Source organism: Nerophis lumbriciformis, linkage group LG03, assembly GCF_033978685.3.
Source record: "Nerophis lumbriciformis linkage group LG03, RoL_Nlum_v2.1, whole genome shotgun sequence".
In the NCBI taxonomy this organism is placed as follows: Eukaryota; Metazoa; Chordata; class Actinopteri; order Syngnathiformes; family Syngnathidae; genus Nerophis; species Nerophis lumbriciformis.
In genome coordinates, this window is record NC_084550.2 from 43,167,213 (window position 1) to 43,187,087 (window position 19,875).

General features: G+C 42.4%; 1 protein-coding gene across 13 annotated transcripts in view; it reads left to right on the forward strand.

Moving 5' to 3' along the window:
- eif4g3a (eukaryotic translation initiation factor 4 gamma, 3a) overlaps positions 1–2,199 on the forward strand; it is a 107,649-nt gene extending 105,450 nt beyond the window's left edge. For 3 of the 13 annotated variants that reach the window (XM_061937777.2, XM_061937779.2, XM_061937788.2), the window contains exon 35: positions 253–2,197. In XM_061937777.2, the coding sequence (XP_061793761.2) occupies positions 253–434 (182 nt within the window). In that variant the 3' untranslated portion in view covers positions 435–2,197. Of the gene's footprint in view, positions 1–252 lie in introns of all 13 variants that reach the window. The other 10 variants (XM_061937780.2, XM_061937784.2, XM_061937782.2 and 7 more) reach the window with 6 other exon arrangements.
- The last annotated feature ends 17,676 nt before the right edge of the window (positions 2,200–19,875 follow it).

Here is a 19,875-nt window from a genome sequence, read left to right on the forward strand (position 1 = left end):
GGTTTTCAGTAACTAACCCAACACTGGCAACCAGACATGACGTCCCATGCAACTGGGATATATCAGAAATCGGTACATTTTACGTGTGGTTCCTCTGGAAGCACCAAAATTGTTTGCCCACCCCTATTGCTAGGTTACCTGAGTTTGTATGACCCACTTGTCATCTAATTACATGTTAGGTCAATCCAGAAACACTCATATTGAGTGTTGACAATCCTGTTAATTCCTGTGACTTCTCCCTTTGCGCACCAGACCTCCTGCGGATGTTCTTTGACTGCCTCTACGACGAGGACGTCATCTCGGAGGAGGCCTTCTGCATGTGGGAATCCAGCAAGGACGCCGCGGAGCAGGAGGGCAAAGGCGTGGCCCTCAAGTCCGTAACGGACTTTTTCACGTGGCTGCGGGAGGCCGAGGAGGAGTCGGAGGACAACTAAAGCGGGCGACGGCGGAACAAGCGAGCGGGACGACTTGTTTACAGCTGGAATTATTTTTCTGCGGTACAGTTCGCAAACATGCCGGAGTTTTCAGTTTGGATTCCAACGGCGGAAGCACTAAATACATGTATTATACATAGAAAATATTTTTGTTTTAAATTTTAACTTACTTTTTTTGTTACTTTTGAAGAAAAAAGACTTACAAGATGCATAGGTTCTGGACTCTTTAATTTATTATTTTTTTAAGGACTGCAAATATGGACGTGAGAACTCGACAACAGAAATAACAATATAATAACAAAATTATGAATTGTAAAATAAACAGCCTCCCTCCATCCTACACTGTTTGCTTTGAAACAGGGTGGACCAAAGGGAAGCATGCGTGACGTGAAAAGTCATCATCATCCGATCCCTCGGCATCTCGCGTGTTGCGTTCTAGAAGCCTGGGAAAACTGACATTTGCGGAAGGAGCGGCCAAATGCCAGGAGGGGGGTGCTTGTGACAAAATGCTTGTAATACTTCAGAGCCCGTTAAATGCTTGTAAATACATTAAAGATGGGGAAAAGTATTTCACAATGAATTGCTCTTTTGCCGGCACGTGATTGTGTGTTTAGAGTGCGGACACGTTTCAGGGGATAACAGCGCCCCCACCGTGCTTCCTTCATTAGAGGGCTCACTTCCTGCTTCTCAATGTTGTGAACAAGTGAACGCTTAGAAAATTGATTAGTAGGGCTGTGAATCTTTGAGGTAACAATTTGTTTCAGATTCGATTCTCGATTCTAAATATATACGTATTTTAAGTAACACTGGGTGCCAGTTAGTTGTATGATTAACTACATTCCTCCATTAAATAAGCTCGGATAAATGTCTATATTCAGGCACCGGTAATGTCCGCGGCAATCCGCGTTTAGGAACATTAATTTCCGCGTCAAAATATCACTTCCGCGTTTTTTAATGAAATATTGCAGCGTGTAAGGATGGGAGTCGGAGGAAGAGTGTCAAAAGATGGAGCTAACCATAGACATCTTATAAGTAGATGCAGCATTGGCTGCTGTGACGCGAGAAATTCGGCCGCCATCTTGAAGTGGTGATGAGGAGCCGGCGAGCAGTCCTAACAGACAGTTGACAGGTAGAAAACAAAGATGCCGGGCTGGTGTTCAGCGTTTTCCTGCTCAAATGAGCGGACTGTTGAAAATAGGTATCGGGGGATTACTTTTCACAAGTAAGATTTAACATTAACGTACTATTGGTTGTATTTTGTGAAAATAATATTACCACAGAGTTGAGAAGGAGCAAAGATCTTCAATAGTACTGAAATCGTAGCCGCTAGCAAACAAAAGTATGACCATAACAGTAACCATAATAATAACTATAATGATAATTCTGAATCCAGTGAAACAGATTGGTGGCTTTAGCTGATATAAAGACTTGCAGCTGTTTATATATGTTTATGTTTAAGTATTTGGCAGACGCTTTTATCCAAAGCGACACACATAAAAAATACATATAAAACAATCACTGTAAACATGATCATTTAAGGCATACTTGCCAACCCTCCCGAATTTTCCGGGAGACTCCCGAAATTCAGCGCCTCTCCCGAAAACCTCCCGGGACAAATATTCTCCCGAAAATCTCCCGATTTTCAGCCGGAGCTGGAAGCCACGCTCCCTCCAGCTCCATGCGGACGTGAGTGAGGACAGCCTTTTTTCATGACGGGAGGACAACAGGGTGACAAGAACTAAATCATCCAGACTAGAGATAAATTGTATTATTATGTTTATCTTACCTAAAAATAAATATATTTATTAATTTTAAAAAAAAATAGTAATAAATAAATTTTTACTATATTTTGCTAAAAACATCAAAATTAATTGTATTTTTATTTGTATTTTTTCGTGACTCCTTATTACATCCAGCCATAGAATTATACATTAAAATAAACATATTTGAAATAATTGATTTTAAATTATCATAATAATTCATTTAAAATGACCATATTTAATTATTAAAATAATTGCTTGTTTATCAACAACTTTAGCATTTTATTCAATACATTTTGAAACTCTCAGAAGCCAAGTTATGTTATATTCCTTAATATTTATGTATGCAAGTTTGAAGTATCAATTATCTAAACACAGTTTGTTTGCATATTTTCAGGATGTAGATAGATATATATATATATATATATATATATATATATATATATATATATATATATATATATATATGAAATACTTGACTTGGTGAACTCTAGCTGTCAATATACTCCCCCCTCGTAACCACGCCCCCGAAAGCGTGAAAATAATATTTGTAAATAAAGTACCTTATCTCTTCTTAATAAATGTATTACAAAAATGAATATATTGTGTACAATTACATATATTTACACTTTAATCATCTCTAATAATAAAACAAAATATATCATCATACATTTCAAAACCATTTTTATTGTTCAAATAAAGATATTAAATAACTGCTTGACTTTTGATTTCAAAGCAAGTAATACAACAAACTGTTCATGTAAAAATTTTACAGTAAAACATTTTTACAGTAGAATCCACTTTCAATATAGAGTAATAATACACTATAAAACACAACAACTCTAGATTTTACAGTATTAAAAACTTGCATGAATTTTTACGTAAAAAAACAGTAGTACAGTTTTTTCATTCCATTTAATTTAATTCCATGTATTTTTTTATTAGATATGCTGTAAAAAATAAAATATAAACACTGCAAATATTACGGTAAAATTGTGGCGACCGAGCTGCCATTTTTTAACAGTACAACATAAAGATTTTATAATACAATAGAATGGACTTTATTGTCATTATATTTGCATATAACGACTTTAAGGACTCCAATTTAAGGTGCGGTAGTGGAAACAAATATGGAATAAAAATAAATCATACAAGAAGTTATAAAGGTAGAAATAAGAAATGAAATAAACAGACTACTATCCAATAAAAACAATATGCAAACCTGTACAATATACAAAATACTGTACAATATACAGAACAAAACAAGAGTACCGGAGTAATAAAGTATTAACACTCAGTGTCGGACGTATATATTGCACTCGAAGGGTAATATTGCACAGTAGGGTATTAGGGTAGGATATTATTAGGGAGAATTATTCATTACAAGTTTGTAATATGTACATAAATTAATGTGACATTACATAAAATGAGACGACGTATCACGTAAAATGATGTGACTGGCCACATAAATTAATGTGGCATATTACATAAAATGAGGGGGCATACCATGTAAAATAGGCTGACCATATTCTGAAATCCCAAAAAGAGGTGCCAAGGCGGGCAGCACGCCAAGGCAGGGACTAGATGAACATTTGCCAATGATACTTGAACTTGCTTTATAAATAATATATTTATTTAAATATAGCATTTTTTCTCCTCTGTTGACAGCATTGTTGGCGCTAGAAATTTTCAAAATGGGGTCCCATGGACCCCATCAAGTCATAAAAATGGGGTCCCACAGTAAATTTTTGGGGTCCCACTTTTTTGTAAGCGTGTTGAAAACAAATGATAAACGTATGCATTGTCCTGTTATATCTCACATTCTATATTGTGTTTTGGAATAAGGTTGTCATAAACGTTACTTAATTCATTAAAAGAAATAATAAAAAAAGAAGACAAATTTGTATGCATATGTAAATTTATTCAGTCATAAGCATTCATTCACTTTCTTTCCTTCATGGATCTAAACTTTACCGCTGCTGGTACTTTTTTCTATCTTTTTATTTAATAAGTTGTAGGTGTATTTATTTCAGTATAAAAGTGCTTCGGTCATGAAAATATGATAATGGTGTGCCAGGGCATACATACATTTTGTATTTAACGCTTAAATCTCTGGAGTCTACATCTACTTCAGATCTATTCCTCATTTCAAAATGTTTTAGTTTTTTTTATGTTGTTTTTTTGTTTGTTTGTTTTCCGCCCTTTTTTGTCAAACAAAACTATGTTTTTTTATGGCAAACACACAAAACATGCAAAATCTTCCACCAAAAATATTTTTCAAAGTGTGTTGTGACGTAATCAGACCCTTGGATAGGTCAATAATTCATAATAACATTGATTTTGATTCAATATTATGTTTTGAGCAATGACAGTTTGAAAGAAAAAAAACAGCATATTGTAGCATCCTGGAAGAGTTAGTGTTGCAAGGGGTTCTGGGTATTTGTTCTGTCATGTTTATGTTGTGTTACGGTGCGGATGTTCTCCCGAAATGTGTTTGTCATTCTTGTTTGGTGTGGGTTCACAGTGTGGCGCATATTTGTAACAGTGTTAAAGTTGTTTATACGGCCACCCTCAGTGTGACCTGTATGGCTGTTGAACAAGTATGCCTTGCGTTAACTTGCACTTGAGAAAAGCCGTAGATATTATGTGACTGGGCCGGCACGCAAAGGCAGTGCCTTTAAAATTTTTGTCTGGGTGGAAATCGGGAGAAATTCGGGAGAATGGTTGCCCCGGGTGATTTTCGGGAGGGGCACTGAAATTCAGGAGTCTCCCGGGAAAATCAGGAGGGTTAGCAAGTATGTCAATCAATCCTCTCCCTCACGAATGCTGCTGCGTGCGCACACTTCCCATTTTGTTTTGTTTTTAAACCCTTCTTAACCCTGGACGTACATTGAAAATACACGCAACCCTGACTCAAAAGGCCGGACATTTGAGGCATTTAAAAAAACCCGCCCGGACAGCCCGGGCGGGGTTTACATAGACTTATGGTCAGTCTATGTAAAATTATGTGGCTGGCCACAAAATAATGTGGCACACTACATAAAAAGATGAGAAAAAAAATATTCAGTCTATGCCTGGGCTCATGTAGAGGGGGTCTAAGGCCAAGGGGGAAAAAACACATAGCCATAGTACACATAAACGTGTGTAAGAGGGAAACATCAAAGAACACAATGGACATTTAAAGACATAAAAAGAGCAGAGCTGATGCAACCGGCCACTTCTACACACAGCCACAAAAGTAAAACAAAAAAAACAAAAAAACATGTACACGCCATCGTCTGCTGGTGTGGCCAGAGAGAGAGAGAGAGACCCGACGCCATCCTCGGCCGCCCACTAACTCTCGGCCAGTGTCCAGTCTGCATGGATGAGCGAGGATACCTCCAAGGAGACCGAGGTGTCCGATACCTGCTCATTCAGCCGAGACACTGTGAAGCATGTCTATCCCGGCGCTCAGCGCCAGCTCCGCAGCCTCCAGTCTCTCCAAACGCAGCTGGTCTCTATGGCTCCCGGGAGGAAGATCCAAAAGTTCACCAAAAAAGCACCCCTTGTCACACAGTTCCAAAGGGTCCCGAACCAAAAGGCAAAAAATCCTACATGAAAACAAGAGGGAAACATCAGGAACACAGAAGGATGACAAGAGCACAGAGCTCCTGCCAACGGCAGCGGCTACAGCGATGCCATCTTGGGGGAAAAAAATACAATTCTGTGACATATTACATAAAATGAGGTGACATATCATGTAAAATGCTTTGGCTGGCCACATAAATTAATGTGGCACATTACATAAAATGAGGTGACATATCACGTAAAATTAAGTGGCTGGCCACATAAATTAATGTGACATATTACATAAAACTATGTGACAACACGTAAAAGGATGTGGCTGGCCACATATTAATGTGGCACATTACATAAAATGAGGTGACATATCACATAAAATTATGTGGCTGGCCACATAAATTAAAATGGCATATTACATAAAATCTCCTCTGAGCTGCCACCTTATCGTGGTAGAGGAGTTTGCGTGTCCCAATGATCTTAGGAGCTATGTTGTCCGGAGGCTAAGCCCCCTGGTAGGGTCTCCTAAGACAAACAGGTCCTAAGGGGGGGGGCTCAGACAAAGAGCAGCTCGAAGACCACTATGAAAAATAAAAACAAAGGACCCAGATTTCCCTCGCCCGGATGCGGGTCACCGGGGCCCCCCTCTGGAGCTAGGCCCGTAGGTGGGGTACGAAGGCGAGCGCCTGGTGGCCGGGCCTGTCCCCATGGGGCCCGAAGAGGCAATGTGGGTCTCCCCTCCAATGGGTTCACCACCCATAGCAGGGGCCATAGAGGTCGGGTGCGATGTGAACTGGGCAGCAGCCAAAGGCAGGGCACTTGGCGGTCCAATCCTTGGAACATGGAACGTCACCTCGCTGTGGGGGAAGGAGCCTGAGCTAGTGTGTGAGGTGGAGAAGTTCCAACTAGATATAGTCGGACTCACTTCGACGCACAGCAAAGGCTCTGGAACCAGTTCTCTCGAGAGGGGCTGGACTCTCTTCCACTCTGGCGTTGCATGCAGTGAGAGTCGACAGGCTGGGGTGGCAATTCTTGTTGCCCCCTGGCTCAAAGCCTGCACATTGGTGTTCAACCCAGTGGATGAGAGGGTAGCTTACCTCCGCCTTCGGGTGGGGGGAAGGTTCCTGATTGTTGTTTGTGCTTACGCACCAAACAGCTGCTCAGAGTACCCACCCTTTTTGGATTCACTCGAGGGAGTACTGGAGAGTGCTCCCCCGAGTGATTCCCTCGTTCTACTGGGGTACTTCAACACTCATATTGGCAACAACAGTGAAACCTGGAGAGGCGTGATTGGAAAAAATGGCCGCCCGGATCTGAACCCGAGTGGTGTTTTATTATTGGACTTTTGTGCTCGTCACAGATTGTCCATAACGAACACCATGTTCATACATAAGGGAGTTCATATGTGCACTTGGCACCAGGACACCCTAGGCCGTGGTTCCATAATTGACTTTGTAGTTTTGTCATCGGATTTGCGGTCTCACGTTTTGGACACTCAGGTGAAGAGAGGAGCGGAGCTTTCTACCGATCGCCACCTGGTGGTGAGTTGGCTGCGATGGTGGGGGAGGATGCCGGATAGACCTGGCAGGCCCAAACGCATTGTGAGGGTCTGCTGGGAACGTCTAGCAGAGTCTCCTGTCAGAGAGAGATTCAATTCCCACCTTCGGAAGAACTTTGATGTCACAAGGGAGGCGCTGGACATTGAGTCCGAGTAGACCATGTTCCGTACCTCTATTGTCAAGGCGGCCGATTGGAGCTGTGGTCGCAAGGTGGTTGGGGCCTGTCCTGCCGGTAATCCTAGAACCCGCCGGTGGACACCAGCGGTGAGGGATGCCGTCAAGCTGAAAAAAGAGTCCTATCGGGTCCTTTTGGCTCGCACTCCGGAGGCAGCGGACAGGTACCCTCAGGCCAAGCGGTGTGTGGCTTTGGCAGCCGCGGAGGCAAAAACTCGGGCATGGGAGGAGTTTGGGGAAGCCATGGATCACAACTTCCAGACGGCTTCGAAGCGATTCTAGAAAAAGCGAATCAACACCGTGTATGGTGGGGTTGGTGTTCTGCTGACCTCGACTGTGGATGTTGTGGATCGGTGGGGGGAAAACTTCGAAGACCTCCTCAATCCCACCAACACGTCTTCCTATGAGGAAGCAGTGCCTGGGGAATCTGTGGTGGGCTCTCCTATTTGTGGGGCTGAGGTTGCCGAGGTAGTTAAAAAGCTCCTCGGTGACAGCCGCCCGGAGTTTCTTAAGGCTCTGGATGCTGTGGGGCTGTCTTGATTTACAAGACTCTGCAACATTGCATGGACATTGGGGGCAGTACCTCTGGATTGGCAGGCCGGGGTGGTGGTTCCTCTCTTTAAGAAGGGGAACCGGAGGGTGTGTTCCAACTATCGTGGGATCACACTCCTCAGCCTTCCTGGTAAGGTCTATTCAGGTGTACTGGAGAAGAGGCTACGCCGGATAGTCGAACCTCAGATTCAGGAGGAACAATGTGGTTTTCGTCCTGGTCGTGGAACTGTTGACCAGCTCTATACACTTGGCAAGGTCCTTGAAGTTGCATGGGAGTTTGCCCAACCAGTCTACATGTGCTTTGTGGACTTGGAGAAGGCATTCCACAGTGGAGAGTGTTCAGAGAGTATGGGGTATCGGACTGTCTGATTGTGGCGGTCCGCTCCCTGTATGATCAGTGTCAGAGCTAGGTCCGCATTGCCGGCAGTAAGTCGGACCCGTTTCCAGTGACGGTTGGACTCCGCCAAGGCTGCCCTTTGTCACCGATTCTGTTCATAACTTTTATGGACAGAATTTGTAGGCGCAGTCAGGGCGTTGAGGCGAGCTGCAGGATTAGGTCTCTGCTTTTTGCAGATGATGTGGTCCTCGTGGCTTCATCTGGCCAGGACCTTCAGCTTTCACTGGATTGGTTCGCAGTCGAGTGTGAAGTGACTGGGATGGGAATCAGCACCTCCAAGTCTGAGTCCATGGTTCTCGCCCTGAAAAGGGTGGAGTGCCATCTCCAGGTTGAGGAGGAGATCTTGCCCCAAGTGGAGGAGTTCAAGTACCTCGGAGTCTTGTTCACGAGTCAGGGAAGAGTGGATCATGAGATCGACAGGCGGATCGGTGCGGTGTCTTCAGTAATGCGGAAGCTGCATCGATCCATTGTGGTGAAGAAGGAGCTGAGCCGGAAGGCAAAGCTCTCAATTAACCAGTCGACCTACGTTCCCATCCTCACCTATGGTCATGAGCTTTGGGTTATGACCGAAAGGACAAGATCACGGGTACAAGCGGCCAAAATGAGTTTCCTCCACCGGGTGGCGGGGCTCTCCCTTAGAGATAGGGTGAGAAGTTCTGTCATCCGGGAGGAGCTCAAAGTAAAGCCGCTTCTCCTCCAGATTGAGAGGAGCCAGATGAGGTGGTTCGGGCATCTGGTCAGGATGCCACCCTAACTGTCCGGGTAGGCGTTTCGGGCACGTCCGACCGGTAGGAGGCCACGGGGTAGACCCAGGACACGTTGGGAAGAGTATGTTCCCTACATTACGTAAAATGATCTGGCTGGCCACATAAATTAATGTGGCGTATTACATAAAATGGAGGTGACATATCACATACAATGATGTGGCTGGCCACTTAAATTAATGTGGCTTGTTACATAAAATGAGGTGACATATCACATAAAATGATGTGACTGGCCACATAAATTAAGGTGGCATATTACATAAAATGAGGTGACATATCACGTAAAATGATGTGACTGGCCACATAAATTAATGTGGCATATTACATAAAATGAGGTGACATATCACGTAAAATGATGTGGCTGGCCACATAAATTAATGTGGCATATTACATAAAATGAGGTGACATATCACATAAAATTATGTGACTGGCCACATAAATTAATGTGGCATATTACATAAAATGAGGTGACATATCACGTAAAATGAAGTGGCTGGCCATGTACCGTATTTTCCGCACTATTAGCCGCACCTAAAAACCACAAATTTACTCAAAAGCTGACAGTGCGGCTTTTAACCCGGTGCGCTTTATATATGGATTAATATTAAGATTCATTTTCATAAAGTTTCGGTCTCGCAACTACGGTAAACAGCCGCCATCTTTTTTCCCCGTAGAAGAGGAAGTGCTTCTTCTTCTACGCAAGCAACCACCAAGGTAAGCACCCGCCCCCATAAAACAGGAAGCGCTTCTTCTTCTACTGTAAGCAACCACCCGCCCGCGTAGAAGAAGAAAAAGCGCGCGGATATTACCGTACGTTTCATTTCCTTTGTGTGTTTACATCTGTAAACACCACAAAATGGCTCCTACTAAGCGACAGGGATCCGGTTCATGAAAAGACGCAATCTCTCCATCCGCACACGGATTACTATTTCACAGCAACTGCCTAAAGACTTTCAAGAAAAGCTGGCTACTTTCCGTGCATATTGTAAAAACAAGATAGCTGAAAAAAAGATCCGGCCAGAGAACATTATCAACATGGACGAGGCTCCACTGACTTTTGATATTCCTGTGAACCGCACTGTGGATACAACGGGAGCACGTACGGTGAATATTCGCACCACAGGGAATGAGAAGTCATCCTTCACTGTGGTTCTAGCTTGCCATGCTAATGGCCAGAAACTTCCACCCATGGTGATATTCAAAAGGAAGACCTTGCCAAAAGAGACCTTTCCAGCCGGCGTCATCATAAAAGCTAACTCGAAGGGATGGATGAAGAAAAGATGAGCGAGTGGTTAAGGTAAGTTTAAGTTTACGCGAAGAGGCCGGGTGGCTTTTTTCACGCAGCTCCGTCCATGTTGATATACGATTCCATGCGCGCCCACATCACGCTGGTTTTAATATATTATTAAAGTTTGACTGACCTATTTGACTGTTTTTTTGACATTCCTTTAGCGCAGTTAGATGCGGCTTACAACACGGGGCGGCTTACAGGTGGACAAAGTTTTGAAATATGCCGTTCATTGAAGGCGTGGCTTATAACCCAGGGCGCCTTATGGTGCGGAAAATACGGTAAATTAAAGGGACATAAAATTATGTGATCTGGCAGATGTGGCGGGTCACATAAAATGATGCAGGTCCACATAAAATGACATAGCAGGCCAACTTAAATTTTGTGGTGGCCCATATTTGGCCCCTGGGCCTTGAGTTTGACATAGCGACCACTATCTAACCTTCTACACCCGCAAAATAGCTAAACCCAAAGCCAACGGCCACATAACAGCTCAATCCAGATCCCTTAAAAAATACTCCAGTGATAATTTCAACCTAAAATTAGGTGAGTGGGACTGGTCCCCTGTGCTGGCGAGCAACCTGGTCGATGATGCTTGGGATCGCTTCAAAACAGCGTTCCTAACGATACTAAATGACATGGCTCCCGTGAAAAGAGTCAGGATCAAAGCCTGCTCTGAACCATGGATGAATCCGGACCATACTTGCCAACCTTGAGACCTCCGATTTCGGGAGGTGGGATGGGGGGGGGCGTGGACCAAGTCAAGTATTTCATATATATATATATATATATATATATATATATATATATATATATATATATATATATATATATATATACATACATATATACAGGTAAAAGCCAGTAAATTAGAATATTTTGAAAAACTTGATTTATTTCAGTAATTGCATTCAAAAGGTGTAACTTGTACATTATATTTATTCATTGCACACAGACTGATGCATTCAAATGTTTATTTCATTTAATTTTGATGATTTGAAGTGGCAACAAATGAAAATCCAAAATTCCGTGTGTCACAAAATTAGAATATTACTTAAGGCTAATACAAAAAAGGGATTTTTAGAAATGTTGGCCAACTGAAAAGTATGAAAATGAAAAATATGAGCATGTACAATACTCAATACTTGGTTGGAGCTCCTTTTGCCTCAATTACTGCGTTAATGCGGCGTGGCATGGAGTCGATGAGTTTCTGGCACTGCTCAGGTGTTATGAGAGCCCAGGTTGCTCTGATAGTGGCCTTCAACTCTTCTGCGTTTTTGGGTCTGGCATTCTGCATCTTCCTTTTCACAATACCCCACAGATTTTCTATGGGGCTAAGGTCAGGGGAGTTGGCGGGCCAATTTAGAACAGAAATACCATGGTCCGTAAACCAGGCACGGGTAGATTTTGCGCTGTGTGCAGGCGCCAAGTCCTGTTGGAACTTGAAATCTCCATCTCCATAGAGCAGGTCAGCAGCAGGAAGCATGAAGTGCTCTAAAACTTGCTGGTAGACGGCTGCGTTGACCTTGGATCTCAGGAAACAGAGTGGACCGACACCAGCAGATGACATGGCACCCCAAACCATCACTGATGGTGGAAACTTTACACTAGACTTCAGGCAACGTGGATCCTGTGACTCTCCTATCTTCCTCCAGACTCTGGGACCTCGATTTCCAAAGAAAATGCAAAATTTGCATGGTTGGGTGATGGTTTGGGGTGCCATGTCTATGTATGTGTGTATATATATATGTATATATATATATATATACATATATATACATATATATGTATATATATGTACATATATATGTATATATATATACATATATATACATATATATGTATATATATGTACATATATATGTATATATACATATATATATATATATATATATATATATATATATATATATATATATATATATATATATATATATATATATATATATATATATATGTGTGTGTGTGTGTATATATATATGTATATATATATATATATATGTGTGTGTATATGTTACTCATCAGTTACTCAGTACTTGAGTAGTTTTTTCACAACATACTTTTTACTTTTACTCAAGTAAATATTTGGGTGACTACTCCTTACTTTTACTTGAGTAATAAATCTCTAAAGTAACAGTACTCTTACTTGAGTACAATTTCTGGCTACTCTACCCACCTCTGTTTAAGAGTGTCACAACATTGCTGTTTACGGCAGACGAATTGCTTTACGGTAGACGAAAACGTGACTGCTGTTGTTGTGTGTTGTTACCGGACGTTAATAAAACTGCCTAACAATAAACCCACATAAGAAACCAAGAACTCGCCCTCGATCATTCTACAGTTATAACGTGATTGGGCAGGCACGCTGTTTATATTGTGGGAAAGCGGACTCAGGTCCGCATGGAGCTGGAGGGGGCGTGGCTTCCAGCTCCGCCTGAATTTCGGTAGATTTTCGGGAGAAAATTTGTCTCGGGAGGTTTTCGGGAGAGGCGCTGAATTTCGGGAGTCTCCCGGAAAATCCGGGAGGGTTGGCAAGTATGATCCGGACCTATTAGCTGCCATAAAAGACAGAGACAGAAAATACTCCGAATACCAAAAGTGCAATACCGAAGTAGATAAACAACCCAATAATAACCTCAAATCACTCCTTTCAACACTCAAAAAGCAATGCAATAAATTAAGAAATAAGACAACCAACCTGACTAAATCCTTAAAAAAAAATTACATTACCGACAAAATAGAGGAAAACACAAATAAGCCACGTGAGCTCTGGAAAATCCTCAACAACCAGCTTCCTGGTTGCAGCCAGAAACTTAAAACCAGACTCACCAACATCAACATCAAGGAGGGTGACTCCCTCATTACAGACAAAATGGAGGTAGTAAGCAGACTTAACACCTTTTTCACCAGCATAGCCACAACTCTAGTCAACAAGCTGTCCAACCACTCTGGTCGCTTTGGTGTAGAACACATTAAAGCCTTCTACAGAAAGCTAGGAGTATCCAACAACAATTTCAAATTAGAAATGGTCTCAGCTGACGAGGTCCTTAAAAAATTGAGCGCGCTCCACCCAAACAAGGCCACCGGCCTTGATAATATCCCCTCCAGATTCCTCAGGGACTCTGCCACCACCATTGCCCCAATCATCACGCACATAATAAACATCTCAATTACTCAAGGCCAAGTACCAAAAGATTTCAAAATAGCAAGAGTAACTCCCCTCTTTAAAAAAGGAAGCAAATTAGAACCTGGCAACTACCGACCTGTTTCTATTCTCAGTTCAATTTCGAAAGTAATGGAAAAAATAGTTTATGAACAGGTCGATAGTTACCTTGCCACTTATAAACTCATGTACAAATTCCAATCCGGCTTCAGAACTAACCACTCCACTGACACATGCCTTCTCTATCTGACCGACCACATCAAACATGAGGTGGACACGGGCAAATACTGCGGCATGGTCATGCTGGACCTTCAGAAGGCCTTTGACACCGTTAACGACGCTATACTGTTGGATAAGCTCAGAGCAATCGGATTTGATAAAACCTCATCGAGCTGGATGCAATCTTACTTGGAGGGGAGGAAACAGGTGGTAGAGGTGAACGGCATTGTGTCCCCCCCCCCCTCTCTCAATAAGCTGTGGAGTCCCCCAAGGCAGTATATTAGGGCCTTTACTGTTACTAATATACATAAACGACATGTCATCAGTATGCGACTGTGAATTGTTTTTGTTTGCGGATGACTCGGCCCTGCTGGTATCCGGCAAGGACAAGTCACACGTGGAGAAAATCCTCAGTGCTGAACTCTGTAGAATTTGCACCTGGCTCGCTGACAACAAGCTATCCATACACTTGGGTAAAACGGAATCCATCCTATTTGGGTCCCACATCAACCTTAAGAAAGTCAATGACTTCACTATAAAAGTGGGTGACATTGTTATCACCAGGAAAGATGAGGTCACCTACCTAGGTTCCATTCTAGAGGCTAATCTTTCCTGTGATAAAATGGCAACCAAGGTAATGGTCAACAAAAGCACCATGAAGATTCTAGCGGGAACTCTCATTCAACCCTTTTTCGATTATGCATGCACCTCCTGGTACCCTAGCACCTCCAAAACCCTCAAATCTAGACTCCAAACATCCTAGAACAAGCTAGTCAGATTACTTCTAGACCTCCACCCCAGATCACACCTCACTCCTACCCACTTCTCCAAAGTGGGCTGGCTCAGGGTGGAGGACAGAGTAAAACAACTTGCACTGAGCCTAGTCTATAAAATCCGCTACACCTCCCTGATACCGAAGTACTTGTCAAACTACTTCCTTAACGTAAATGACCGCCATAACCACAACACCAGGGGGAGCTCCACTAACCACGTTAAACCCAGATTCCGATCTAACAAAGGTGTTAACTCATTCTCTTTCTATGCCACATTCATGGCAGCCATGTCTATTCATGGCAGCCATGTCTATTCGATGGCAGCCATGTCTATTCTGTGTTCAGTGTGTTCTTACCTGAGGTCTGAGTTTTTGTGTTTTTATGTATGAGATTTTAATTATTTTTAGTCTGAATGAGTGGTACTCTGCAAGATAAACAAATTCTCTGCAGAGTGGGATTTCTGGTGGATAGTTTCTCATCAAATGTCACTGGATTGCCATAGACTTTGGCCTACCTATAATCCACCTGTTCAGGTAGCAGTAGCAGACAGCTAGCACCCTCGGCCTGCCTGCTAGCCTTCCACCATCGGCCTGCCTGCTGCGAACCTTCCAACATTGGCCTGTTTTCTGCTAGCCTTCCACCATCGGCCTGCCTGCTGCTAGCCATTCACCATCGGCCTGCCTGCTGCTAGCCTTCTACCATCGGCCTGCCTGCTGCTAGCCTTCCACCATCGGCCTGCCTGCTGATAGCCTTCCACCATCGGCCTGCCTACTGCTAGCCTTCCACCATCGGCCTGCCTGCTGCTAGCCTTCCACCATCGGCCTGCCTACTGCTAGCCTTCCACCATCGGCCTGCTTGCTGATAGCCATTCCACCATCGGCCTGCCTGCTGCTAGCCTTCCACCATCGGCCTGCCTGCTGCTAGCCTTCCACCATCGGCCTGCCTGCTGCTAGCCTTCCACCATCGGCCTGCTTGCTGCTAGCCTTCCACCATCGGCCTGCTTGCTGCTAGCCATTCCACCATCGGCCTGCCTGCTGCTAACCATTCCACCATCGGCCTGCCTGCTAACCTTCCAACATCGGCCTGCTTGCTGCTAGCCTTCCACCACCTGCCTGCTTGCTGCTAGCCATTCCACCATCGGCCTGCCTGCTGCTAACCATTCCACCATCGGCCTGCCTGCTAACCTTCCAACATCGGCCTGTTTGCTGCTAGCCATATTCCAACATCGGCCTGCTTGCTGCTAGCCATTCCACCATCGGCCTGCCTGCTGCTGGCTCTCCACAATCGCCCTGCTGTTTGCCTCCAGCCATTGGTTTCGTCTACGGGCTTCCACCCATCGGCCTTGGTTGCTAGCCTTCAGCCCTGTCTGCTAACATCTTCAAAAGTGGTAAAACAAGTGGAACTTCTCCTCTCACTATGTCACAAATCATTATATTGTGTTTTATACTTTTGTGTGGTTTTACTGGTGTCCCAAATGGGTCTGTTAATCCCCCCTCACAAGCTATGCTACTTCAAGATGACAACTTTGATAATTTGACATTTCATCACAGTGACAGCTACAAAATAACCTCTGCCTTATCTCAGTTGAAGATTTCTGTGACTTTGGACAAAACAAAATGGCTGCATACTATGGTAGTGTCCATTCATTCTTATTGTTTCCTTGTTTTGAGAGATCACGTCAACATTACTGCATCCTCCCCTATTATAAGCACTTACTTTCACAGATTAAAGACAGACTCAAAAGATGATAACTTTAAGCGCAAATGTTTAGTTATATTATTGTTATTGCTCTCAGGAAATGTTGAGACTAATCCAGGCCCTGATACACCTACACAATGTTTTACACCTGCGGATTTTAAAACTAGATCTGGTCTTGGGATTATTCATATCAATGTTCGGAGTTTACTCCCTAAACTGGATATGATAAAGATCTGGATAAACTCAACAAATGCTGATATTGTAGTCTTATCTGAAACTTGGCTTAAACAATCTGTGCTTGATAAAGATATTTACATTCATGGCTATAATGTCTATCGTACTGACCGACAAAGAAAAGGTGGTGGAGTGGCCATATATATTAAGCAGAGGTTTGATGTTAAATTAGTGCTCTCTGAATCAGTAAGTAAAGAACTTGAACTGTTAGCACTTGAAATTGAATTAGCTAGAAATCACCACATAATGGTAGTGGGGTGTTATAGGCCTCCATCTGCCCCTAGTAATTCCCTATCTACTCTTGTGAAGCTTCTGTCTCAACTGAAATACAATGAAATAGTGATGGTTGGTGATTTGAACTGGGACTGGCTCACATCTGTGTCTGACTCTTTGAAAGCACAGTGTGAAGCTCTAAATTTAACACAATTAATTAACTCAGCTACAAGACCTAATCCTAAATGCCCTCAAAAAGCTACACTCATTGACTTAATTCTAACAAATATGCCCTTTAAATTTGTTGCATCTGGTGTTTTCCCTAATGATGTGAGTGATCATTGTGTGATTGCAGTAGTGCGAGACACAAGGATTCCTAAAAGCAAGCCTCGTCTTGTTGAAAAACGTAATATGAAATTATTTGAGACGCAAGCTTTTTTACATGACTTGCATCTTTTTAATTGGGATAGAATTGCTCTTTTTGATAATGTTGAACTGGCTTGGAAATATTTTCACGAAAACGTCTTGAGTATAGTGAACAAACATGCCCCTTTTAGAAAATGTAGGGTTAAAGGACGTGACAATCAGTGGTTTACATCGGACCTGTCAGATTTATTGCATGAGCGTAATGTTGCTTGGGCCAGGGCACGCAAGTCAGGGTTAGAAGCAGATTGGTTGAATTTTAGACAATTAAGAAATCAATTTACCTCTCTCCTTCGGAAAGTCAAATCAGAATTTTATTTCTCCACAACAACTGAAAATCTCAAACACCCAAAGAAGTTTTGGAAAATCATCAAATCTTTGTCCGGCTGCTGTAATTCAGTCAATCTCCCACCTAGTATACTTGTTGATGGTGTCAGAGTAAGTGACAGAAGAGAAATGGGTAGTCATTTTAATAATCATTTTATTTCCTCTGGTTTTCTCTACAATTCTGACAACTCTACTGAAGCTCCGCTAACTCCGGAAAGAACCGTTGAAAATACCCAGGTTTTTAACTTTACGCCCTTTACCACAACAGAGGTCACGAGGGCTCTAAAACAACTTAAACCTAGAAAGCCAGCTGGCTCTGATAAGTTGGAGCCGCTCTTTTTAAAGTTGGCAGCTGAAATTATAGCTGAACCACTGACTCACATTTTTAACCTTACTCTAATTTCAAATGAAATCCCTTTGGATTGGAAATCTGCCCTTGTAATCCCCCTATTAAAAGGAGGTGACCCTAGTAATCTAAATAATTACAGACCGATCTCTAAACTCTCTGTTCTGGCAAAAGTGCTTGAATCCCTTATCAGTGAACAGATAAAAGACTTTTTGGACACCAATTTTATTCTGTCACCATTTCAGTCAGGTTTTCGTAGAAATCACAGTACTGTTACTGCTGCTATGAAGTTTATAAATGATGTAACTAAAGCTCTTGACAAGAAGCAATGCTGTCTGTCCCTCTTTATTGACTTTTCAAAGGCATTTGATACTGTTGATCATGTCATTTTAATCAAACGTCTTTCAGCTATTGGTTTTTCTCAGCAAGCAGTTGGATGGTTTGCAAATTACCTCACAAGTAGAACTCGGGCTGTTCAGATAGAAGGTTCCTCCTCGGACGTACTGCAAGTGAAAAAGGGTGTCCCTCAAGGTTCTGTGTTGGGCCCCTTATTATTCACTATTTACATAAATAATCTTGGACAGAATATTCCGAACTCAACTTTCCATTTCTATGCTGATGATACTGTCATATACTGCACAGCACCCACTCTTGCTGAGGCTTTTAAATATCTACAACATGCATTTGACAGAGTACAAGAACAACTTTGCTATCTTCAACTGGTTTTAAATGCAGAGAAAACAAAGTGTATGCTCTTTACCACATCAAAAACTGTAAGATCATCACTGTGTGAGAACATTTTAACAAGAAATGGGCAACAAATTATGTTAGTATCTGCTTTTAAATATTTAGGATTTTTAATTGATGACCACTTGAGTTTTAAGGAGCACATTCAGTATGTTGTAAAAAAACTGAAACTTTTACTGGGATTTTATTATAGAAACAAGTCTTGCTTTTCTTTTACTGTGAAACAGAAATTGGTGGAAACAACCTTTTTACCTGTTATTGACTATGGAGATGTGTTGTACATGAATGCTACTGCTGGTTGTCTCCACAAGCTGGATAGTGTGTACCACGGGGCACTGAGATTCATCACCAACTGCGCTCCCCTTACTCACCATTGTTTGTTATACTCAATGGTTAACTGGACATCTTTATGTGCTCGACGCCTCAATCATTGGTATGTTTTCATCTACAAAACCATTCTGGGTATCACTCCATCTTATCTGTCTTGTCTTTTAACAAAGAAACAAGGAAGTCACAATCTTCGTTCAATGGATGTTCTGCAATTTGTTGTCCCCAAAGTAAGAACTGAACTGGGCAAGAAAGCATTTAGGTTTTCAGCACCGAAGGCTTGGAATAACCTACAATCGAACATTAAACTTCAAACCCTAGTTACGCTGAATGAGTTTAAAGCTTCTGTGAAAGGACTGCAGTCTACCTTGTCTGTATGCACATGTGTCATGTGAGCAAGTTTTAATGTTGTAAATGTGATGTTTTATGTATTTGTTTACTGTTTTTAATGTAACCTTGCTGCTGCCCTCTTGGCCAGGTCTCCCTTGGAAAAGAGATCTTTGATCTCAATGGGATTTTACCTGGTTAAATAAAGGCTAATAATAATAAATCAGGGGTCCCGAAAAATCCACATCAATATGGAATGCACTCCCAACAGGTGTAAAAGAAAGGGCATCTCTATCATCCTTCAAAACCGCACTAAAAGAACACTTCCAGGCAACTTCAACCCTAAACTAACACCCTCCCTTCCACATCATACCTCTTCGGATTGTAAATAATCAAATGTAGACACTTTTTCTTATACTTTCTGATCTCTCTCTCTGTGTCCACTACTTGCTGTACATATCCCACCAAGTCAGCCCTACACTGTTCCAATGTCAATTTCTCTGATGATGCAATTGTTGATGACTGAAGTGTTGATACCAACCAAACCTACCCCCCCCCCCCTCCATATCCCACACCCCGGATTGTAAATAAT